This window comes from Narcine bancroftii, chromosome 3 (assembly GCF_036971445.1).
Source record: "Narcine bancroftii isolate sNarBan1 chromosome 3, sNarBan1.hap1, whole genome shotgun sequence".
Classification (NCBI taxonomy): domain Eukaryota; kingdom Metazoa; phylum Chordata; class Chondrichthyes; order Torpediniformes; family Narcinidae; genus Narcine; species Narcine bancroftii.
The window spans coordinates 53554915-53581441 of NC_091471.1; the positions used below are offsets into that span (position 1 = coordinate 53554915).

Below are 26527 nucleotides of genomic sequence, written 5' to 3' on the forward strand. Positions count from 1 at the left end.
TAATATGATAGTGAGAACTGTATACACACCCATGCACCTGTATGTGCCAACTGGTGAGTAAGGACCCAACAAGGACTATTTAAATGGATCATTAATCACTGGTTATTTCCTACCTGATTTATTCCTGCTCCAAGTGGTTAGTGTTTTACAGACTTGCTTCATCTGACCAAACTCTGTAGGGCAGTGGATCTCAACTTTTTTCTTTCCACTCACGTACAACTTTAAGTAATCCCTATGCCATCGGTTCTCTGCGATTAGTAAGGGATTGCTTGAGGTGGGTTGTGAGTGGGAAGGGAATGTTGAGAATCACTGCTCTAGACCCAATTGTTACGGAAATATTTTGCTTGAGAAAAATTGTCATTAGCCCATTTCCTTTGGAGCTATGAAACCATGTACATAACGAGTCAATTAGGTACAATTAAAACAGTGGTTTTCAAACTTTTTCTTCCCACTGTCATGTGCTTCCAGTGTGATGCTCCATCGAGTTACAAGTGATCTTCTCACATGGGATTGTTGGTGATCATTAGACACATTGCTCTTCTTGAAACACATCCATGAAGCCAGGTGTCTGAGCTGCTACTGCAGGGCTCAGATGTTGATTTGTTGCTGCATTGCAGAAATAGTCGTAAAATGATGTTTCCCGCTGGTTGGATTCACAGCATATTAAGATTTTATCTCAACTTATACTTCAATTGGTGTTTGCCTCTCATGAATGGCCAACGTACTGATGAGTCTAGCCAATGAACCATATGTTTAGCACTTGGCTGCATGCTACCTTTATTGTAATGAACAGGCCACACAATATTAAGATAATGTTTGTGCCTGTATTATGCTGAGGGATGAGAAATAATTGCCTGTTCCAATACCTTCATCCACTTTTGTGGCTCATCAGTTTATTCCTCTCAAACTATATTACTAGCTTTACACATTGTTTTATTACAAGTCATTGAGCCATATGGATATGTAATCACTTTATTCCGACAAAAATAATTTCTGGAAATATTGTGAATTTTAATTCAAACAACTGATAAAATAATGGAAAAATTTGGAACATGAGAGCGATTTTAGTGTTTCCCAACAAAATATTTTTTTACCATAGTAACTTAATTGTTTTGAACTGATAACGTATCAAGTGGATTGTGGTCCACATGTGATATGGTGGTCAGGATCAGTGTTACTGCAAAGTAAAGCCTGAAACTGAATAAGCTAGCTTGATCAATGGAAATGGTTAGTATATCAGCAACATGATATTAAGCTGTTAGGTGGGATCATTGATTACTTTCCTTTCACAATGTTAACTCTGAAACTCAGTGCAAAATAGTGATTGTCATAAAATATGGCAATCATGCAGTAAGATTAAATTGGATGGAATAGTAAAAGAGCTACAAAAATTTGAAGAAGAATGGTACATGAAATTTAATTCATAAATAACTAGACATGCTTATTTATAGAATCAGAAATAAATGTTTTATAGAATGCAACGTCAGGAAAAAAAATCGCTGAAAAAAATTAATATAATTACTGCCTGTGTGGGCACCTTTTTAGGCTGCGAGAACCTGAGTGCAGCAGTCCCGGTGGTTGGCCGTGCAGTCGAGTGAATGACTGACAACTAATTTTTCCAGGATGATATACACTGTGGGCTTCCTCCAAAAAGTAGTAGGGGTCCTGCAGGAAAAATCACGGTGTAGGAATTGACTCAAAATTCCTGCACATTCCTTTCTAGACTGCCCGTGTAACGGCAACATTCCTTATTTGTGTCATTACATGTCTGCAGTCTAAAAACCATAATAGATAACTTATTTGATAAAAAGCGTTAAAACTGCCAAAAAAGAGACTGAAAGACAGATTTATTTGGAGTAACGACACTGACCTTCTCTAAGCAATAGATTACAAAGGAAAGGAGAATGTTGAACCAAATTGCTGCACAGTAGATTACAAAGGAAATGTAAATAGCCTTCAGATTCACAGTCACCTGTTATGCACTGTCTTACCGTCACTCGTGTATTCATTAAGCAATGTGGTAGGAGAGTAAAGTGAACCGCTGGAGAGACAGAGTTGAAGGCCAGCTGTCCTGAGGGTATATGCATGAATTAGTGCCATGCAGAAAGTTGAAACCATGCCCAGACACAGATGCAAACACACTGGTGCACATATAACAAATAGAAACAAATGTTTGGGTTACTTGCCATATTTACATTAGCGGAGAAGGCTGCAGCCTTACACAGCTGTTTGGGTGCTGGCAGATTTTCAGCACTTAGTAAAATAGACTAGATGTGTCCAACTGGTTGAAAAAAGTTTGTGAATGCTTCCTTTCAAATTAGGATGCCCACTTTCATAGGCAAAAGACTAATCTTGATTCATTGTCACACTTAATTATAGAAAATGTGACCTTCTGACACTTCTCCTCCTCCACATCCTTCTTGAAATATGTTTTCTGCATTCTAACTTTTCAAATTATTAACAGTAGGAGTTTATAAGTGTGCTCCACATCAGAAACCCATTGAACACCCTTGACATCCTAAGGATTAACAATTTCTTGAGGAATATTAATTAGAAGCCCCTCTGAATGAATGTAAAGCCTGCTGCAATTGCTTCTCTTTGTCAATGCATGCAATGAAAAATCTAGCAACATGATCAATTTTCAACAATCTCTGTCTTGGTGCAAAACAAGACCACAGGTTTTATTTGGTTCGCTTGTCTCAGTAAACAATTTGTTGGATGTATAAGCATCCTGTTAAGAAATTATGAACGGAAGCAGCAGGTTTCATAGGTGAAAGGATAGCTTCAAGGGTGCAGCATTATGGAGTCATGGAGCACAAAAACTGGCCCTTTGGCCCAGCCAATTCATGCTGACCATTTTGATGATCTACACTAATCCCATTTGTGTATATTACATATGTAGCCCAATATGCCTTCCCTATTTCTGTCTCAATGTCTCTTGGATCAGAAAAATCATCGCAAACTCATTGGTTCCGCTCCAATTCTGTAGCTTCTGATGAAAGGACATAACATGCTATTACATTCATAGAATTGTAGAAGCATACAGCACAGAAACAGATCTTTTCGGCCCGTCTAGTGATGCCTACCTACGGTAATCCTATTTTCCAGCATTAGGCCCATATTCCCCCCACACCCCTATGACTTTCCTATCCAAGTACATGTTCAAATGTCTTTTAAAAAGTTGCAGCTGTATCTACCTCCATCATCCTCCGTTTGAAAATCTTTGCTGTCACATCTCCTTTGAATTTCTTCCTTACCATTCTAAACCTAAGAACTCTAGTTCTAGACTCCCCTCCCTAAAAAAAAATAAACTCAGTCAGATGTGTGAGACCTAATTCCCCCTACACCTCATCAGTCCCTGCCAATCCATGTGAAAGTGAATCCTGTCCCAACAGCTTACCCAGCATTCTCCTCCATTGTTTCTCTGAACATCTTGGTATAGATTCCGTGGGGACTCGAGAATTTGTCCAACCCAAATTACTGTAATATTTCTAACACTACCTCCATTCTGAAACTGACGTGCACCAAAAAAAAAATCACAGTATATACCATAGGCTTGCAGTCAATAATTTGGTTTTTCAGTAGTACAGTTACTGCTATTATATAGGCAATGGCAGCAACAAATGCGTACACAGCTGGACCCAACAAATTAGATTGGAGGAGGCTTATCAGCCCCTTGGACACCAGTGTTTTCCTGATAACCCTGCAAACTGGTCTGTTTCAAAGACATGCTCAATGGTTTATCAAAAATTATTGAGGAATTTCTATGCATTGCGCATCCAAGAAATGAAATGAAAATAGAAATAGGCTTTTTGTGTGTGGATAAATTGGCAGCTGATAGAGAAATCGTATGTTACTGTTGTGGGATAATTGTTCCCACAGTTAGAGGTAAATGACATAAAAATTTCACTATAGAATCTGCCACCCCTTTTACCATCGTAATCATAGCTAATTTCCCACTTTGTCTGTGTCCAATAATTTTGAAATGAGTAGATATGTAACTCATGTGTAACTCAAGTTTTCTTTGAAGAAGTTTGATTTTATGTTGTCTACACTATTTTTCTCTGCTCTCGACCTCAGTCACCAAATGCTGGAGACTACGGAGCAGTCCTTGAAGTGTTCGCAATTCCCATGATCGTTGACAAGATCGCAGCCTTCTTATCGGTGCCTCCTTAACACTGTAGCTCAGAAAAAAAGCCTGAATGATGGAAATAGGTCCCTTAAGTACGCAACCAGGATTGTGGTGGAAGCAGATATGAGAGTGATATTTAAGGGACAATTAGATAGGCAGATGAGCATGCAGGGATGGAGATATATGCATCAGGTACAGACAGATGGGCTTCATGTAATCTGGCATCATGATCAGCACTGACTTTGTGGGCCAAGGGGCCCGTTCGTGTGCTGTTTTCTTGTATCTTCCATGAAGCCACGGGATCAAAGGAATGTCCATGTTGGAAATGTCCTTCTGTCTCTGATTCAGCATTCTTTCATAAGTTGTGGGTCTATCAGATGGGAAATAAACTCTGCCCCATTTCATTTCATGTTCATTTAATATTATTTTGTTTAATTTTGTCTTTCAGCTGTATGAGCTAGATGATGATCCAAAGAGGAAGGAATTTCTGGATGATTTATTCAGTTTCATGCAAAAAAGGGGTGAGTACAGTTGTGAGAAAGCCATATCAGTGCATTTTAACCTTGTGTCATGCGCTGGATTGAGAGCAGCACTTACTTCGACAGAAAAAGCTAATTCCTTATAAAATGTGATTCTTGGGTAAGTGACCACACCACCACTCCCTCACACACTCCATGAATCCATCTCTGACACAGACTCACGTGCCAGCCAATTTTCCACCTCAGAACTCCATTTCCTTCATTCTATCCTTGTGTTCTTGATACTGACTAAATTTATTTTAATAATTTAGGTAAGGGTTCATGAAGGAATGAGGGAACCAGGGGAGAGGGATATACTGAAGACATTTAAACCAAATTATGTTTTATTTGCCAAAACTGGTACAGCAATGGTCCACCTCTGTCCCTTCTCTACAATTTGAAACCACGCTTAGCAGACTTTATTTACAAACCAAAATAATGAAACAGGAGTCAGTGAATCTTAATCTGCGACTTTGTTCTTCATCCTTTTACTTGTTTACTGATTAAATATAATATTCCAGTCATCATCAATGGACTGTGTGGGCTTATCTAATTTTTTAACAAAGAGATACTAAATATCGTCAGCAAAAGATAAGCTAAAAGCTCCATTAAACTGTGTGGGTGTACGATCTCACTCACATGAGAAAAAATACAAGCAATTTTGAATGTCAAAAAGTGATTTACTGGTTGAAATAATTACGTCTAATAAAGTGGACATAATCTACAAAACTCTTTGGATTGAATTTGCATTGATGTTTACAGCAAATGGATTGTGGGATTTTTAGTGAAATAAAATAATTATTGCACCTCTTCTGAAAGTAAAGAATCTTTCCTCGTCCATCACTTGCATTCTTCCCAATTTTAAAAAATGTTTGCACCCTATTCCACGGTAAGACTGAGGTCAGGATGGCTTCCTGTCAAATTTCAGAAGGAACTGGCATGCAAAAAGCTAGAAAACACCTGAAACAGAATAACAAACACTGATAGCATAAATGAAACCTTCAAGGTAATGGGCTGGTGGGAAATTGTTGCCAGGGCAAAAAAAAAACTACTTCTATTTGCCACTTTCTGCAGTTGCCTGCATTTTCTTCTACTTCTTGCATTTTTAAGTAGCTTTTGCTTAACAGATACCAGGGGTTAAGTTTAAGATCTCTGACCATTATATGCCCATACCTCTCTAAGTGGTGAGCAAATGGGCTTTGATCCTCTATATGATCAAACTGGATTAAAAACTGAAAATCATAGAAAGGTAATCAGCAGGTCAGTCTGTGGAGAGAGAAACAGAGTTAATGTATTTGATCAAGAGTTATTATCCTGAAAGATTTGTCCTATTCTGACTTTGCCTAGCTTGCTGAATAGTTTCATCATTCCCTGGTTTATTTCAGATTTCTGGCATCTGCACAGTTTTGCTTTTGGATGTTAACGATGGAGGTGTGGAAGGAGGAGGTCACTTAAAGCTTTGGAAGTTATCAGTTGCAAAAGCAGATATTGTGGAGTCAAGCTCCCGTCTTGGTATCTAGGATGGAAAAAGTGATAATGTTTTTTAAAGGTCTGGCTGTTGGGATATCTGTGAAATGACAGAGAGGGGATCTCAGCACTTGGGATTAAAACAGAGAAGTACTTACCCTTTTTATGCTTGTAGGCAATGCTGTTTATATCAGTCCAAAATTGCAGTGTAGATTTGAAGGTGCCAGATAGATTTAGGCTTGATGAAATATACATCTTCTTTGGCTTTAACCAATCCAATACAAATCACTTCCAGATCTCTGCCAAGTATTTTCTTAGGCTGTACTGTACATAAGCAAATGGGAGATGCATAGAATAAATTAAAAATCAGATGTAGCCACTTCCATTAGTAAAACATTCCCTGCCTCCGTTTGGTGGACTCCAACATTAAAACAGTCTGCAGTTAAGTCTTGGCATATAGTAAAGTGAATGGGAAGATTGGTGACCTTAGGGTTTCGCAAAGGAGTAGAGGCTGCCTCATTCATTGTATTTAAGTTATCGATCGATCGATACTTGAAGAATAGGGAAATTAAGGTTTATGACAAACGGATAGATAAGTGGAGCTGAGTCCATGGCCAGATCAGTATTGCATTTGTTGAATGGCAGAGGAGGCTTGCTTGGCTAGATGGCCTACTCCTGCTCCATTTTCTTATGATCCCGTTTATGGAAAGCTGCAGCACTTGTCAAGGCATCTCTGTCCACCCCTGCACTATATGTACTTAAGTGACAATAGATTTCACTAACTTTTGTTAAACTCAAGGGACCAAAACAATCAGAGCTGAGCATTCATGGCCTTTTTTCCCCTTTCATTTGTAGAACAGTAGAGTGCTGTACAGGGCCTTCAACTCATGATGTTGTGCCAGCCTACACAAACTACCCCTCATCAATCTAACACTTCCCTCCCTTACAGCCCATAATTCTCCACTTTTCTTACATCCATATGCCTATCTGAGTTGCTTAACAGAAACATGGAACAGTACAGTATAGTACAGTATGTGCCCTTCAACTCATGTGGTAGTGCCGACCAACTAGTCAATACCACATTTGGCTTTTCACAAAGTGGCAGTCAGCACACTGACTTCATTCTCTTTTAAACACCATTCCCTCCTCCTAATTTATTTCCAACTCCATTTCTGACACTCATTTTCAAATACTCCTTTCATTTTAACCCATTGGATACATCCTTCATCTTTTTTCCATTCCTTGCATTAAATAACAAAATCCATTCTCCCTTAGTGTATCCACATTAAATTGCATTTGCCACTTGTCAGCCCATTGTGATAACTCTTCTGAATCTTCCTTTCCCCTTTATTGTTTGCAAAACCAGCTTGTGTTGCCAGCTAATTTTAAAATTATGCTCCTACAAACAGATCCAAATTATATGTAAAGAGAAGTTAATTAGTCCAGTGTGTGGCACAGGAAATAGTCTGGAGATAATCATCCGGAAGGCCTTGTTAGTGCCAGGTTCCTTAAACTCTCTCTGCAAGATATTAAACATACTTTTATTTCTTCATTGACTCCAGCTGTATCATGATTTATTACTGTTCTTCCTCCCTAAGATTTTTCTCCTTTTTCTATTGTTAATGAGAAGCCTTGGCAACTTAAAGCCATACAGAAGTCAGAGTATCTTATGGCAGAGACTTTATGGACCTTTGCTGTGCTTTGTGTACAGGAATGGGGAGAGTATTTGGCCAATGGGGAGAGACAGTCAGTGGCTGTAAACAAATGACCAAGGCCTGGGTTGAGGTTGATGAATGAGGCATGTGGACAAGGGGTTGTCAAGAAATCAGGCATTGAGGATGGGGTATGGTCAGTGAGGGGAAAGAGTTGGATGGAGATCAGAGAATAGCTGAGTTGGAGGGCTTGGGTAGTGAGTAGGTGAAGATCCCTAGTAGCCTTAAAGAGGCTTCTGCACTTTGCTAATCAGATGGGGACTTCAGGAATAGTGTAAGGTATTTAATAGTGGACCAGGGCTGAGATGGATGAGTGGATCAGGTGGGAGATCAGTGGGTTTTGTGTGTTCTTACATCATAAAAGGTGACCAATGGCCCACCATGTCTTATGCCAGCTCTCATAAATCATGTACCACCATATTGGGATTGAAGGCTTTAGGGAGGCGTTTGTGTGAAACAAGCATAGGAATAATGACAGGGATCAAATGTAGGATTTGACTTGCCTTCATGGGCTCCCAATCTAATGCCTGTGAAGAACTGCTCACCCTGAGAGAGCCTAATAAAGCTTGGAGAACGTGATATAATTTTCTCAGACTCTCACCAAAAAGAGTGTTGCAATGTAAATTGCATCATACCATTCAATAGTCCTGCAGAAATCTCATCAGAAACATAAGAGTGAATTATGACCAGTTGTACCCAATCAGGTTACTTGACAAAGTGTGGCGGTTCAACTCAGAAATTGTCACAATTATGTTTCAGTCTGGAAAACTTGTTGATTTCAAATGCATGTCACTGAGAGAAACAGTGCCATGCACCTGCACCTCTGGACCATGTATCCACTTCACGCAATTATCTTTAAGATAGAAAATATGTATTTTTCCTACTGAATGATTTCAAAATTGAACTCTGCAAACATTCACAACCCTTTGGCCGCTTGCAACTTACAACATAAGACGGAGATCAACCAGAGATGCAAGAATGATGTCTAACCTTGACCTGCTACCCATTCAGCCAGAAACTGGCTGAATGGCTACCAGGTATTGGAACTGGCATCCGAGAGGGTGCCAAGGGCACTGAAAGGTTCCTAATCGTATCGGAGGTTCGGCTTTGGAGCTTGAGTTGCTGATGGTTTGGACTGTACTCTGTGTGGTTGCAAGTGCACTGGAGGTGAATCTGTGGCCCCTCGGTGATTCTGGGGTGGGGGAGGCTCTCTTTTGTTTCTCTTTCTCTGACTGTAAGAAGCACTTCAGGCAATTTTTGCTGATGGCTTACAGCAGGCAAAAGGCAATTTTGTGTAATACAACACTGTTTTTATTACATGACAATAAATTGAATCTTGAATCTTGATTCGCATGGCCAAGATACTCATAATGTTAAGCATGGACTAATCAGGAGAAAAATGTGTAACCTTAAGCAAGGACTAATCAGAAGAATAGCTTTAATATTTCAACAGATTTTAGTGTTTTCCATTTTGCACAATTTGCACATATATTTGAGTAAAATTGCCACTTTACCTTCCATTTCCATTGAATATATCTTACTGCTCTTCAGTTAACTTAACTTTAAGAAGATAATTCTTGTAGAGGGAATTTATGTCAAACACCAACACGTGCTGTTACCGATTTCACTTCTTATGATCTCAAAGAAATCGAAAGTCTCTCAGGATAGTGATATTCAGTCTTAATTTCTTGTAATCAAAACTGTTTACGTATCTCTACCGCTTTCAAATAGTATCTGTTTTTAATCTCAATTGGGTCAAAGAAGCACGGTTATGAACTTGGTTTGGAGCCTATTGCGTAAACATAGTTCCCCCCCCCCCCCCACCCAACCCATCAAATCTCTTCCTTCAGCTTTCCTGTAGTTCAGCCTCTCCTATTGTAAAAGCCGTGCCATGGACAAATTTACATCAGCTTTTCTTGTTCAACAGTGGCCACCTTTGCATGTAAATTAGGATGGTGAGGTCCAGGCAAGTGGGCATAGAGCAGGCTATACAACACCTGACGATATTACAGCCAAGTTACAGCTGATTTTGCAGAGCCACATACTGCATTAGAGGCAAATCAAATAAGTTATCCTTTGCATCAAATGTGTTTAAATGTATCTAACAATGATGTTCTGAGGACTTATTTTGGAAAATTGAATTCTTTGCTTGGCTTCGCGGACGAAGATTTATGGAGGGGTAATGTCCACGTCAGCTGCAAGCTCGTTTGTGGCTGACAAGTCCGATGCAGGACAGGCAGACACGGTTGCAGCGGTTGCAAGGGAAAATTGGTGGGTTGGGGTTGGGTGTTGGGTTTTTCCTCCTTTGTCTTTTGTCAGTGAGATGGGCTCTGCGGTCTTCTTCAAAGGATGTTGCTGCCTGCCGAACTGTGAGGCGTCAAAAGCATGGGATAATAATCTAGAACACTTCACAGAGCTGAAACCACCTGAAGGAAAGAGCATGAGTAAATAATCTTCATCACAAACATACCATAAAAATAATACTGATGATGGTGGAAGCTATTGTGTTTTAAAACATCATTAAAGAGCCTGAATTTAATTGTATTTTCCATTTCCTGCCTCTAAATTTTACTTTTTCATGCAACGTTTTAAAAGTGAAGTATCTCCAGATTCTGCCTTCAAGTTCTGTTCGATGTTTTTTTTTCTCTCTAATAGAGCTGGAGGGCAGGCTCAGAATAGAGAGGAAGGCGACATCCTGAAATTATGTTCCATTGACAAGGTGCAATTAATTTTCCGTTTTATGGTGCTATGGACAGATTTTCTCCTTTTCCCGCAGTGTTAGCATCTGTTACATCTGACTGCTTTACACCATAATGGATTTTTAAATGTAACTCTCTCTATAATATTTGGCAAGGGGTATTTTGAACTTTATCGTTATTTGACTCTTAGCTCTTTCATTGCTATTTTTAGAGCGAGTAGCCCAATGGATTTAATACTGACTTTTTTTTAACAATCCCATGTCGTGGCTATTGCTTCCCTCATTGCAAGAAGGGCCATTTTGATGAGATGGAATGATGCTGTCCCTCCCACTTGCACTCATGGTTGTCAGATTTGATGGCCTGTCTGCCTCTAGAAAAAAAAAATGTGTTTTCTTTCTTTCTTTCTCTTTGGGCTTCTTTTTCTCAATTATTTTCAAAATTTGTAGATTATTCATAAAACTATTATTATTAGTACTACACTCCTTAACTTGGCCAGGAACCTTCATAGGGTGGGGTTTGATTATTAGTTTAGGAATATATGTTTCTTTTTCTCTCACTTTTTTCCATTCAATTACATGGGTTCATATGTACCTTGTTTATCATTACTTCATACTTGTAACTTGATATTAACTTACTTTATTATTATTACTATGTGTACCTATGTATTTTGCATATATTAAAACCAATAAAAAGATTGAAAAAGAAACTTAACTCACTGTAGCTCTAACTGAACGAATGAAGTTTAGTGTCATAAGCATAATTACATTGAAGTGACGCAAGGAATGTCTTACTTGTTGCAGTTTCCCAGGTGTATAAAATGCACAACACATATTACAATGCGCAAGAAAAGAAAGAAAGAGATAATAATAGAAAGGGAGGAGGAAATACACAAACCATTAAATGCATGAAAGAATAAGAGAACAAAGGAATAAATATAGTGGTTAGCATAACCCTATTACAGTGTCAGTACGATTCCAGGGCTGCTTGAAAAGAATCAGTTCATTTTTCCCATGTCTTGCTTGGGTTTTCCTAAGGTTCTCCAATTTCCTCCCACCCTCAAAAACATATGGTGTTGTAGTTTGTTTGAGTGTAATTGGGCAGCACGGGGTTAAATGGTGGGAATCAGCTTCTTCCGTGTTGTAAATAAAAAATAACAACCAGACTCATCATAGTCTTAAAACTAAAAATGAAAGAATACTTTTTCTGGTTAATTATAAAATTCATTTCATTGATTTATTTTTCTTCTTCTGTTTGCTGCGCTGTATTATGCTGCTCTTCGGTCTCTGCTCTTCATCTGGTGGCCGAGTCAACCTGATCACACTGAGTCATGGAGTCACAGGATAAAAGTTTATAAGTTCCAGAAATGCCATAGCCATTCAAAGCATATGGCTCGATGAAATAGATTAAATAGTCCATTAGATGAAGAAGCAGAATTAGGCCATTCAGCCCCTCAAGTGAGCCCCACCATTCATATCATAGCTGATGTCTTTTTCATTTCAACCCCATTCTCCTGTCTTTACTGCATAACCTTTAAAGTACCTACCCATCAAAAACCTATCAATCTCTGTTTTAAATATACCCAATGATGGTTTCTCCAGATATCTGTGGCAAAGAACTCGAAAGATTCACCATCCTCTGGCTGAAAAGGATGGTGGGAAGTTTCTAAAGGAATGTACAAGATTCAAAATTCCTTTATTGTCATGTCATAGTATTGAATGTGTAATATTAAACAAAATTGTCTCCCATAAGGTAAAGAGTCCCCATTAGTGTCATCCAGTGCCCCTGACAGTACGAGAGAAAGATAAGCAAAAGAGAGCCCCTTCAGAGTTACTGAATGTCCGCAGGTTTGCCTCTGGCACTCCTGCACCTTCTGTATCTACACAGATCTATCGGCAACCTGAGCTTCAGATCCAAACCTCTGATGAGGAAGCCTTCGGTGCCCGAGCCCCTTTGGAAACCCTTCTTGCCCTCAACACCCTCTCGAATCCCAGCTGTAAGGCCTGGTTCCCATGAGCCAGTCTCCAGCAGCCTGAAGGCCTGTGCACATCCCCAACCTCAAGTTGCCAGCAGCCTGTGTCCGTCCCTCACCCCTGAGCCTCTTGCAGGTTTGCCATGCAGTCACTGTTCTGTAAGGTTGTCTCCTTTGCTTCTTCTTCTCAATGGTGGGAGAGGGGAGGTGGTGGTGGGGGGCATTCTCACTTTTTCTAATTTCCTGCGCCAGTCTACTTCTCCCTGGGGTCTGCAACCTCTCGTGGCCACTGCCGAGCACAGGAGCTGGCATCTTGGGCTGAGATCCCACGGTTGCAGGACTTTCATTTAACCATGGGCTCCCTAAAAGTCTATTTAAAGATTGCATGAAGCCACTGTCATTAGAACCAGGCAGTTGAACCCTTTGAAGCGGCAATATTTCTCTGCTAACTGCTCTGCTGGGTCCACACCACCAGCAGTACTGCTGGTATAGCAGCTCCGGTAGCGGTGCCATGTTTTTTTTTTCTCACTGAGGCCATGTTCACTGAAGGTGGATTCCCATGTAGACAGGGTGGTTAAGAAGGCATATGGTATGTTGGCCTTCATAAATCATAGTATAAAGTATAGGAGCTGGGAGGTTATGCTGTAGCCATTTAAGGCATTGGTGAGGCCAGGTTTGGAGTACTGTGCTCAGTTCTGGTCTTCAAATTATAGAAAGGATATAGATAAGGTGGAGAGGGTACAGAGAAGGTTTACAAGGATGTTGTCTGGTTTACAGCATCTGGATCACAGGGAGAGATTAAGGAGACTGGATCTTTATTCATTGGAACGTAGACGACTGAGAGAGGACTTGATTGAGGTATTTAAAATTATGAAAGGAATAGATAGACCTGACATAAACAGACTCTTTCCCCTGAGGGCAGGGGAGGTTGGAACAAAAGGCCATGAGTTAAGGGTAAGGGGGGCTTTTTCACTCAGCGAGTGGTGGCTGAATGGAATGAACTTCAGAAAGAGATAGTTGTGTCAGGGTCCTTTCTGTCATTTAAGAGAAGGTTGGATGTGTACATGGAGGTGAGGGGGTTGGAGGGTTATTGGCGATGAGTGGGAAGTTTGAGCTAGTGGAGTTGTTCTAGTCAACCGGTGTGGACTCGAAAGGCCAATATGGCCTGTTTCCGCTCCGTAAATGGTTATATGGTTAATGGTTATATTGCCTTGATCCTTGATTCTCCTGCTACTGGAAATATCCTCCCCATTTCCAATCTAGCTGGCCATTTCAATATTCAGTACGTTTCATGAAGTTCTGCTCTGCCCCCCCATCCATCTTTCTAAATTCTAGCAAGTACAGGTCTAGTGCCATTGAACAGTCTTCATACATCAACTCTCTCTTCCCCAGGATCATTTACGTAAACCTTCTCTTGGTCCTCTTCAAAGCCAGCAACTCCTTCCTTTGATAATGGGCCCAGAAATGCTCAAATACTCCAAAAGTGTTCTGACAATTCCTTATAAAGCCTCAGGATTGCATCTTCACTTTTATGTTCAAGTGTTCATGAAATAAATGCATACATTGCATTTATCTGTCTTACCACTGACTCAAGTTAATCTTTAGCGAATTCAGCACTGGAACTCTTGAGTTCCTTTGGACCTCTGCTTTTTGAAGTCTCTGCTCATTTAGAAAGTAGTCCATTTCTGTATTCTTCCTACAAGTGAGTATGTTGTGTTCTATATGTCATCTTTGCCCATTCTCCCAATCTATCCATGTCTCTCCACTTATCTTCATATAATCCACAAACTTGACCAAAGACCATCAATTCTATCACCTGAGCGTGAAAAGTAGCAGACCCAACACTGACCCCGATGGAACCCCATTTGTCACTGGTAGCCAGCCAGAAAAGGCCCCCTACATTCCCAAAATTTGGCTTCTGCCAGTCAGCCAATCTTCTATCCACACTGGTACCTTTCCCATAATACCATGGGGTCCTATCTTGATTAGCAGCCTCATATGTGGCACCTTATCAAAGTCCTACTGTTGTTCATACTGCTGCATTCATATTAACAGGACATGCATTTAAGGTGAGAGGGAGAAAGTTTAAAATAAATATGCAGTGTAAACTTTTTAGAAAGATGATGGTACGTGCCTGGAATGCACAGCCAAGGGTAATGGTAGAAGTAGATATGATAGCAACATCTAGGAGGCCTTAAGGTAGACAAATCTGCAGGGAATGGAGGTATGTGAATTATATGCAGGCAGAAGGGATTTAGTTTCAGATATTGAGGGCTGAAGAGTTGATTTCCGTGCTTTGCTGCATATTTTCCCTAGTTCTAGAAGAAGCTCCTTGCCAACTAATATTGTGTAAGTCACATTGCTGGGCTTTATGGACTGACGGGAAAGCCCCTGGACGGAAAAATAAAAATCAAGTGGCATGAGCCATGGCCCTGATGTGAAGGCAGGAAAGAAGATCATATCATCTGTGCAAAGGTGGCCAAGAAATGTGTAAGATCACAGGGCATTGAAGAGAGAGTAACAAAAAAAAATAAACTTTTCGGTTGATTATAGTGGGTGTAAGTTTAAGTTGAATAAGGATGTGATTGCACTGGAAAAAATGCAGAGGAGATTCATCAGATTATTGCCTGGAGTTTAAAATGTGAAGAAAGATTGAATTGGTTGTGTTTGAGTTCCTTGGAGTAGGCAGAGGAGAGATTCTGATAGAGGTATTACAATTAGGAGGGATGCAGATAGCAGGAAACTCGCCCACTTTGTAGCAGTATCTAAAACTAGAGAGCATAGTTTCATGACAAGGAGTAAGAGGTGTAGTTGGGATCCGAGGGAGCTGCTGTAATGGCAGATCTGCTGCTGGTGTGGACCCATGGAGAGCAGCAACACACGTTGGAGTCCAACCACCCATCGGATCTGTACAGGCTTTAATTGGCCTGTTAAGAGAGCTGATGGTGGTTTATTTAAAATCCTGCGATTGTGGGGTCTGGGCCAAAGATGGAGCCATCTATGATGGGCAGTGGCCAGGAGGGCTTGCAGACTCCAGGTAAACAAAGGATTGTCGCAGGACACCAGAAAACAACCCCCCATTTGAGAACGAGAAGCAGAGGAGATGACCCAAAGGGTGGTGGACCATTCAAGGGCTCTGAGACTGAAAAACACACAGACTGTTGATGATTTGAGGGAAGGAAATCATGCAGTCTACAGGCTGCTGGCGACTGCAGTCAGGGAACTCACACCAGGCTGCTGACTGCTGGAGACAGGCTCGAAATTGCTTGAAGGGGTACCCGGTATCGGAACTGAGATGCGAGAGTGCCGAGGGACCTGAGATCTTGTCAGAGTTTTGGATCTGGAGGTCAGGTTATAGATGGTTTGGACTGAATGCTATGTGGCTGCGGGAGCACTGGAGGCGAATCCATCAACCGTGACTTGGGGTGGGGGGGGAGGGTGGGAATGGGACTCTGTTTTGCTTCTCTTCCTCTGACTGTAAGGAATGTCAGTCAATTTGTGCTGATGACGAAGCTGGCTGTCACGTGGTAGACTGAAGAAAATTTTGAGCAATGTCACATTTTTTTGTATTATTATATGACAATTAAAGAAATTTTCTTTTTTTCATTTTACAATATTTTTATTGAAAGAAATTTTAATCTTGAATTTTACCCAGAGGGTGGTTGGGATCTGAATGCACTATCTGAGTGGTTTCACAAAATCGGAAACAATCTGGATGTGGTCTTGAATTGCCATGAAAAGCAACAGACCCGGTGCTGTTAGAGAAAATTAATATGATGGGTATTTGATGATCAGCATGGACATTGAGGGCCAAAAGGTGTATTTTTTTTTTAAACCCAGTACTACTCTACGATTAAAAAAACAGAGACTTGGGGGAAAACATTTTTGTATCAAGAACAATAATTTCTATATTATGGATTTATCCTTCAAAAGGGATATGGCTGAAGATTTGAAGGGAAAAAAATACAAATGTAGTCATGTTTGGAAAGAGTGAGCACATGTCACTAACTGGATGAGTCTTTGAAAGAACTGGAACAAACACAGGAAACCAAAAAAATTTCTAGTGCTGTTGTATCTGCCCTTCACTGAAAGCATCCCATTTTGCATTGGGATGAATTGTACAAATAGAAAAAAATATATAGTTCTCCAGATTCTCATTCCCTTATTACCTCCCCCATTCTAGTCTCATTTAATTTGAGATCATTTACATGACTGGTACCTGTATACTTAGGAGCATGAAATTCCACTCGAATCCATGTCTGCAGGTATATGCGTCCCAGTCAAATGTAAACTTGATTTTGAAATCTCTCATCCTTGTTTTTATATACATCATACGAAGAGGCCTTCGGCTGATAAAGTCTGTGCCAACCATGAGCACGTTGAACTAAACTTGCACATGCCACTTCTGGTACCTCACTGGCATCTTTGTCCAGCAACCTGTTTGGAATCCTTTCCTAGACCTTTCCCTTCCTTCCCCCGAAAATGCCTCTTGTGTCCTCTGACCCATATCTGCCCTTGTTCTGGCTTTTTGAGATCCTGTAGTTTAACCTTTTCATCACTGGCAGGCAAAGACATGGTGATTATTCCTCCCAAACAATTCTCTCTACTTTTATTCCTTTTACTGGTTCTTTAAACATTTGACCAAGCTGTTGAATAGTTCCACAAAAGGTTCAGTATCATTTTATTTTGTTTGATAGTACTTTTTGTGGAGTAGCTCAGGACACTTCTTTTGCTTTTTAAAAGGAGCTGAAATAAAAGCAAGATCATAAAATAATTTACTTATGAATCAAAGAGAAAATTCAACAGCAGAACCAGGTCTTATTTCAATATTTTACAAAACAACCTCCAACAGGCTATTGGATAAATCTGCACTTTAAAAGCCATAGCTTGTGTTTGCCTTCCCACTCCAAGAATTGAGACCAAGAGTAAATGCAAAATTAGTTGATTTGGTACAGGTCAGTGATCAAAGCAGTGCATTTCTGATCTGGATAGTTTAATTCCATGCTCTATAAGAGAGCCAAAAACATTCTTAATTTTCAGATCCCGAAGAAAAAATGTTCAAAATAAGTGGAATATTTGTTGGAATAATAGCAGCTTTGTGAAAGTGAGTGTGGTATGCAAATGATGTAATATTTATCACCAGTTATCCTGAGCTTGTCCTTACAAGGCCTGTGCTTTCACAGTACTGATTTATGATAATTTTAAAATAGGAAAAGGTAGGCTGAAAACATTATTCCAGTTTTATAAAACAGAAGTGCCTGCTTAGAAGCTTTCCTTAAACTTGGTTTGTGACTGGATTCCACCATGTTCTTTATTAATTGTTTTTAATGTAGATCTTGTATTCTAATATTTTCTCATTGCCTCATTAAACAACATATACCTGATATCCTCCCACAAGAAACTAAAGTATAATTTCATTTGAAGAAGCTTTGAGGCTTCTTCTGTTGCCCAGTTTATATATTTTGTGATATTTATACTTCTATTTCATTGCAAATCAGCTTTATTTACTCTTGAATAAAACTGCAATTATTTTCAGATTTGGGATTGCCAAAAGCAAGGTTAGTTAAAGAAGCAGCCACTTTAAAAAGATAAGAAACTAATTTTAAATATTTCTCCCAGAACTTCTCAAACATTACTTTGCTCGAGTAGTACTCCAAGATCAAGTTTCTTGGTCCACATGCCAAAAGAGGACATTTGTTTTGCAAAAGGTTCTAGTCAGTACAGAGTACAATTACTGCGAGAGATCAGTGAGAACAGAGCAAAAGCAACATTATTTTACTAGTGTGAGGTTTGTTCAGGAGACTGATAAGGAATGGCAGGAAAGAAACTGTCCTCGAGTCTGGTGTTCCATGATCTCATAGTCGTGAATCTTCTTCCCGATGGGGGAAGGTGGGATGGGTCTTTCAATATGTCAGCTGCTTTTCTGAGTAGTTTGGGTATGTTACTACAGAAATGAGCATTTCTTACTGTAGTGGTATAAGTTTTTAAGAAGAATACTTCTGCGATCGTGATGAATTCTCTGATGCACTAGCAGATATAACTCTTGTCGTAGTGAACCATTTTATAATTTTTACCAGATTCAGTCATGACAGATGACAAAGAGTGCTGTCAATTGTCAGCAAAGTAATGGGAGGTGTTGTTTACAATTCTAAGAAATGGAACGAAGAGTGTTATCACTGATGGTCAGTGTGGGTCTTGCCATGACTATTCAATTCTGGACATCTTTACATTCTTAGTCAAATAGAGGTAGAGTGGAAAAAAAAAGGAGCGGCCATTGTGATATTGATTAGTGAGAACCACGTAGCAATACCTAGAAAGGATATTCCTGGAGAAATGTCCCTGAGGCTCTATGGGTAGAAATTAGAAATGGGGTTTGGTGAGGGGGGGAAGGGGGGGTAAAAGAAACACTTTGTTGAGATTGTGCAATAGGTATTTCAATAATCAGTGGGAATTAGAAGAACAAACAAGGAGTTCACAGATATGTGTCGTATTACTAGGGATGATTTTAACTTCCAATAATATCGGCAGGGGTTGCCATAGTGCAAAGGGATTAGATGGGACAAAATTTGTTAAGTGGATCCAGGAAAGCTTTTTCAACCAACATGCAGATGACCTGATGATGGAGCCGGATGGGGCAGTGGGGAGGCGGGTGGGGGCGTGGGCGGTGGTGGTGTGGCATTCGACCTCCTCTGAAGAATGAGTTTGTGCAAGTGGGTGAAGTGTCGATGGGGTAGCAATTTGGGACCAGATGAACACAATCCTGTTACTTTTAAGATAGTTATGGAAGTTAAAATGCTAAATTGTGGCAAAGCTAATTTTGATGGTATTTATTTGGAACTTGCATCGGTTGACTCGGGGAGGCTGTTAGCAGGTAAAAGGATGCCTAGCAAATGGGAGGCTTTTAAAAGTGACAGAGGGAGAGGTTCAAAGCCAACATGTTCCTGCTGGAGTAAAAGGAAAGGCTGGCAGGAGTAAGGAATCTTGGGTGACAAGAATTATGAGGGGTCTATTCAGAGTGATATGGGCATGGGATCAATCCTGGTAGGTACATAGGCTAACATGAATGAGGTGCACCAAAGACGATTACAGAAATCCAAAATGAGGTGAGTGTTTCTGCATTTGATCATTAGTAATGATGGGCATAAATAGTGTAAACAGTTAACTTTTTACAGAGCAGAGGTACCTAAAAGTAGAAGTTTAGAGGGAATCTGAGAACGAACAGTTTCACACAGAAGGATCAGAAGGAATATGGAACATACTTTTTGAAAGTGTGTTAAAAGCAAGTTATCCCACAATAATAATGAAGCATATAGGTGAGTTCTTCTAATCATTTTCAAGTAACATGCCCATTACAAAGGTACCAACCTTCATCATCTCCATCATTAATAGTCAATGACCTTAACTATCCATGATCGTTAACACCAAAAATACCCTGGAGGCTATGATTGGTTAGAATCTTGTATCAGAATCAAAATTTATTGTCATGAGCAAGTCATAAAATTTGCTGTTTTATGGCAGCGTCACAGTGTAAACATTCAGATAAACCACCTTATAATAATATATATTTTTAAAAATAGTGCACAAAAAGTAAGGAAGTTTCTTTGGTTCATTGATTATCAGGAGTTTTTTCTTGTGCTGAGCGTTGGCATCTCCATTCCAGACAGGGATGCAACCAGCCAGGATGCTCTCCGTGGTATACCTGTAGAAGTTTTCGAGAGTCTTTGGTGACATACTGAATCTCCTCAAACACCACACCAAGCCTTCTTCTTGATGCATCAATATGGAGGCTCCAGGACAGATCCTCGGAAATGTTGACACCTGACAATTTGAAGTTCTTGACCATCTCCCTGAGCCCTCGATGAGGACTAGGTCATGTTCCCCTGACTTCCTCCTGAAGTCCACAATCATCTCCTTGGTTTTGGTGATGTTGAGTGCAAGGGTTGTTGTCATTACACCATTCAATGAGCTGATCTATCTCCCTCCTGTTGGCTTCCTCATTGTCATTTGTGATTCTGCTGACCACTGTAGTGCCATCGGAAAATTTGCAGGTAGCATTGGAATTGTGCCAGACCACTCGGTCATGGGTGTATAATGAGTAGAGCAGTGGACTAAGCATACATTCTTGAGGTCTGCCTGTTTTGAGGAGGAGACATTATTTCCAGTTCCTACTGACTGTGGTCTTCCGATGAGGAAGTCAAGGATCCAGTTGCAGGGCGCAATGCAGAGGCTCAGAGTTTTTAGCTTCTTGACCAGCAGTGAGGGAATAATGGTATTGAAGGCTGACCTATAGTCAATGTAGAGCAGCTGTACTTATGAGTTGCTGTTTCAAATAACAGTATCTAGTACAGTACCCAGTAACTGTAAAAGCAGCTCGGAGATGTATTATTTAACTAAGATGTGCACCATCGGCTGACTCTCAGAAGCCTCCTCATCCTCTACAGAGAAATACTAGACACTTGAAAGAATTCACTTCACCTCCATCAATGGTCACAATGGTCAAGAAACATAACTTTGACAAAGAACATGCAGGCTTCATATTTCACATGACAAACATGACAAATTTGCATGATTTTGCCTGGATTGAAGAACATGACTACTGAAGCAAGGTTTAAGGTGAATAGAGAAATGTTTAGTTGGGGGCATAGACATGTAGGCCGGACGGGTCTGTTTCCATGCTATAGAACTAAAAAAAAATCATCCACTAAATGGTGGCCAGCAATTCACACATCTGGTAAGAAAAAAAAATTAAAAAATAGGTTGCACCTTATCATGTAGAAGGCTCATGCAGTATAATTGAGATAAACATAGCGATATCTTCACACAAATGCCAATCAATTAGATCATTGTTTCCAAAACAAGTTTTTGATTATCCTTGTTGCACAGCCAGCTACTATCTGTATATGCTTGCGATGCAAGAATGATTGTCAACCTATTCACCAACAGTTGTCACTGAAAGCAAACTGTCAGTCACAACTCTGTAGATATGGCTGGCTGGAGAGAGAAGGGAGCAGAGGGCTGCTATTTATCAAGCCTACAAATGACACACTAATGAACAATAAATTGACCGGCATTCTGTCAGAGACAGTGATTGTTTATTGTCTTGGATTTTCTGGGTCAGTTCCTGAGACCTATATCCACCAGCAACAATACACAAAAAGATGGTCTATGATAAAATAACAAACCTGTCAGTACAGGATGTAATAAAAAGAACCTTTGCAGGCACAGGGAGAGAGAGAGAGAAACACCACACGACTGTGCTTATTCCTGAGGAAGCCAGCAGAAACAGGCCCAGTTGTTAGAACAAATCTGTGCGAAGAAAGGAAGTCATAAATGTAACTACGAGACATTATTTCAATATAGAGAAGGCCTTGGCATTCATTTTTTAACCTTTTCAAGCCAGGTTTATATCATTAATATGCATGGAAAAAAGTTGGAAATGGCCACCTGTTACTGCTGTTATTTCTCATGAATATTTTCTGTGTCTTGACTTAATAAACAGTTAGAAATTATTCTATTTACATGATTTGTGGTATTACAGATTGGTTTAGTGCCCAAGAACCATTTAAGTACTTGTATCACAGGCACATGGGTACCTTCATATATGTGATACATTAATTCTTTTTAAACCTCTTGACTGTTTGGCTAATGGTAGACCATCAAATGTTTGAAACCTTTTTGTTGACCAGCAACACAAAGTCACTAAATCCATCTGCCTGTGTTCCCCCCTCCCCCCCCCACCCCAAGCCCATCCCAACCTCTTTATTCAGGCATCTGCCAGTTTTTACGCACTTTTGAGGAATGGCAACTTCCTTTCAGTTTCCATGGTTGTTGCTTGCTCCACTGAGCTTCTCTAGGACTTTTGTGTACTGGAGCAAGACCCTTAATTGGAATTGAAATTCAAATCCCCATTCCTGCAGTGGATATGAGTTATTTAATGTAAAAAACTTTTTATTTACCTTACTTAAAGCTTTTGAAAAACATTGAAGTCAGAGTGGGTCACGTCTCCATTATGGAGGACCATCGCCTTCCCAAGATCGTGTTTTATGGCGAGCTCTCCACTGGCCACCGTGACAGAGGTGCACCAAAGAAAAGGTACAAGGACTGCCTAAAGAAATCTCTTGGTGCCTGCCACTTTGACCACCGCCAGTGGGCTGATATCACCTCAAACCGTGCATCTTGGCGCCTCACAGTTTGGCGGGCAGCAACCTCCTTTGAAGAAGACCGCAGAGCCCACCTCACTGACAAAAGGCAAAGGAGGAAAAACCCAACACCCAACCCCAACCAACCAACTTTCCCCTGCAACCGCTGCAACTGTGTCTGCCTGTCCTGCATCGGACTTGTCAGCCACAAACGAGCCTGCAGCTGCCGTGGACATTTTACCCCCTCCATAAATCTTCGTCCGTGAAGCCCAGCCAAAGAAATGACAATGAAAATATTAAAAAGTGATGAGAGACAATGGGGACAATGTACTTGCTTGTTTTTAGCACATTGGTGCTGTTTGAAAATTTATAACAACAAAAAAGGGTGAGATTAATTTCTGTCAGTCATTTTCCACTCTTGGTCTTAAGTTTTTTTTCACAGCTATTTCTTACTAACCCTCTCAGAAGGAACTTCTCCATGTTGTACCGTCAATTGGACTGCTGTAACCTAAGTTCTACCCAGCCATTTCACCACCCATGATAGTGACTCAATCCAGTGCTCAGATCAAGTAAGAGCTCATTAGACATCCCAGAACCAGACCAAATCCAAAAAGTGCAACAGGCTTATTGGGACTTCAGCCCTTTGAAATTCATATCACAGCAGGTGGGAGTTTGAACTGTGATCTGTCCTGCAATCCTCTGAATGGACCTGCTCGTCAGGCCAAGAATTAGGTTTCTCCCCATTGATCATTATGTCTATGCCTGCTTGTTCCACCAGTAAGCAATGGGAATCAATGGGGTTTTCATTGTTAAGTCAAGTTTATTGTCATCTGATTGTACAAGTGTAACCCAATGAAACAGTGTTCTCTGGTCCTCAGTGCAAAAACATAAAGACACAGAAGTAGACATAACACATACAAACAAATAATACATATGCTGGACATGTATTATATCTATATAAAAACTAAATATTGCTTTGTACAAATGAGAGTCTTGGATGTTGTGTATTGTTCACTGTTTCACTATCAGTAAACATCTCAAGTCATCAAGACGAAGATATGACAAATCAAGAATCCTGTATGCCTTTTGTAAACAGATATTGTAGTCAACACTTCCTTTCCCTAACCCTTTGTCCCATTACCTCCAGCTCTCCACCCCCTTCCCTTCCCTCTTCATTCAGTTAATCCCACTCTCTATCACTTCTCAGCTTTTTTTTCTCTTCTACCCTCCCACCTATATTGTCCTTGACCTGTTGGCCTGTTTGTGTTGCATTTTCCACTCCTTGCTTCTCCTGAACTTTTTATTCAGTAACTTGCCTGGTTTTTGCTCATATCTTGACAAAGGGCTCAGGCCTGAAATGTTGGTTACTCTTTACTTCCCAAAGATGCTGCGTGACCTACTGAATTTGTCCAGCATTTTCTATATATAGTCAACAAGTCAATGTTTATTTCCCCAGGATTCATTACTGCATCTATCTCCTGCGGCATGGTAACCATAGAACGAATGCCACAGAATTCATGAATTCCATTAGATTATGGGACTTGAGCCATCCAGCAAATGTTATACAGTTATTTAAAGAGTGCAGTGGAGTTACAATTGTGGCCAATTTGGGAATTACAGTAGCAGCCACTTGTAACTTCCATTATTAAATAGAATGCCAACTGCAAAATAGTATCGACTTCATCTAGTAATTTTGTGAGATTTATAATTACTCTTCAAGTTTCCTGTTTGCAGTCATGATTCCAGTTACTAATTGATCCCAGAGCTCATATTTGGGTACATTTATTCTTTATTTGACAGTGACCTTCTATTGTTTTTCCTTTCTATCTTGAAGGCAGGGTTTTTTGACCAGTCGTAATTCCACGGATATTGCCGGTTCTCCAGAACCTCACTCAAATGTCCATTCTTAGAAGTGTCACCCACAAGTGTACTGGTGCAGCCAGCTAAATTATATTTATGTATTCAAATTGGACTGGGGTATCCTGTTTCTCAAGGGGGAAAAGTAGGGTGGGAAACAAAACAAATAAAAGAAGGAGCATGAATAAAACTCCCTGTAGTGATACTCCAGATCTGCATCATGCCATAATAAAGCAGGCAGTGCATAATTAGAGAGAAACTTTCAACTAGTTTACAAGTATTTCTGTGGATGAGGCCTATTTGGCTTTGTGCCTTTTGTTCTATGTCTGAACTCTTGTGCATCTTACATTTTTTATTTGGTGGCAGGGCTTTCACTTATCTCGTTCATCTTCCCTGGAATTTCCTCCTTGAATTTCTTCCACCGTAGGTTTCTCCTCTGTGGTGGAACGTGGTATCGCAGGCATGACCTCGCTGGGTTGCAAAGGCTGGCCCACCTTCCGTCCCTGTAGCTCCTCCCTCCATACCTGCCTTGGACGTGAGCCAGCAGCATGTAGAGGCATGCCAAAGTTTTCTGGTTAATAAGGCCTTTGACTGCTTGCTTTGGCCTGTGAGTGGTCATTGATCATGATACAATTAATTAACCAGATTTTATTTTCATTGGGCAAGGCGACTAGACTGGAGAAGCTGGAAACCAACCAGAGGATTCCGTCAAGTTTGATGTGTGACTATATTGCTTAAAGGCCTACTTGAGGTGCCACAAGATCACAGCCGATGGCGATAGATATGATCTGCTCTTTGGAGTGGTGGGCCACCAAGCGTACCAGATAATCCATGACTGTGATGTGGCAATGGCCCTACTGTGACAGCATTACGGAGCCCAGACGAATGCCATGTGTGCCCGCTACTAACTCGCACTCGATGCCAGGGCCCTGATTTCAATGATTTCGTAAGGGCCCTGCGCGAGCTGGGGTGAGCCTATGGGTGTGACTGCAGCACTCTATTAGGAGTAACTCATCTGCGATGGGCTAGTCGCGGGCTTCCTCTCTTGGAGAAGAGCAACCGGACCCTTCAGGAGGTCATGCAGATGACCCGATTGGTATAGACAGTGCAAAAGATCAGAGGAGACAGCAGGCCCATGGCCATGAGATGGGGAGAACAGGTGATGCCATCGTGGGTCTCAGGGTCCCTGAATGCCACTGCCTCCGCCGAGCACACGAGATGCAACTACTGCGGCCAAGGCAAATACCTGCAGAAGTACTACTCAGCCTGTAACGCGACCTGCTCAAACAACTGGAGGAAGGGGCATTATGCAAAGGTATACCACTGTAAACTCCACTCTATCAGTGCCGCATGCGGATCGCCAATTCACTTCCGGCATAATTCCCGGTAGCTGAGAACAGAACATCGGGAAAAGGAGCACGACGATGCGGGATGACGTCACATCCGGACTCCACAGCATACAATCCATGGGGGTAGCAATCTTCGCAATCTCCCGGGTGGCCATCTTGGCGGTAGCCATTCCAACCATTTAGTATCAGTGACTTGGACAGTTGGCCTCCATCATGGTGGACCAGGACATGCCACACCAACTGGGGCAATCGATGATGGACATTGAGGTAAATGCTCCACATAACAGGCTGCTTGTTTGACACAGGGAGCACAGAGAGTTTCATACACTCAGGCACAGCCCAATGTTATTCCCTGACTGTGTCCCCGATGAAGTGCAAGGTAGCGCTAGCCTCTAAATCCCTCTCCGCAGAAATCCTAGGTGCTGCACCGTGAACCTAACTGTGAGGGGCACAATATATAAAAACTTCAAACTGTTGGTGATGCCCCACCTCTGCGCACCCATCATACTGACTGGGGCTGGATTTCTAGTGCCAGCTTAAGGGTGTGCTGATGCAGTTTGATAGACCCCACCCCTCTCCCCCCCCCCACCGTCAGTAATAACCAATTCCTGGAGGGCCTGCCCATCCTCCCGAACGTGCCCAATCACACACTGGAACACCCTCCAGGGCACCCAAACTGTGGTTT

General features: G+C 40.9%; 1 protein-coding gene across 1 annotated transcript in view; it reads left to right on the top strand.

Moving 5' to 3' along the window:
• The window catches only part of LOC138756681 (AT-rich interactive domain-containing protein 3A-like), a 612036-nt gene that overhangs the window by 420349 nt on the left and 165160 nt on the right, over positions 1 to 26527 (top strand). The window contains 1 exon segment of the mRNA XM_069923069.1: positions 4581 to 4653. Coding sequence (XP_069779170.1) covers positions 4581 to 4653 — 73 coding nt within the window.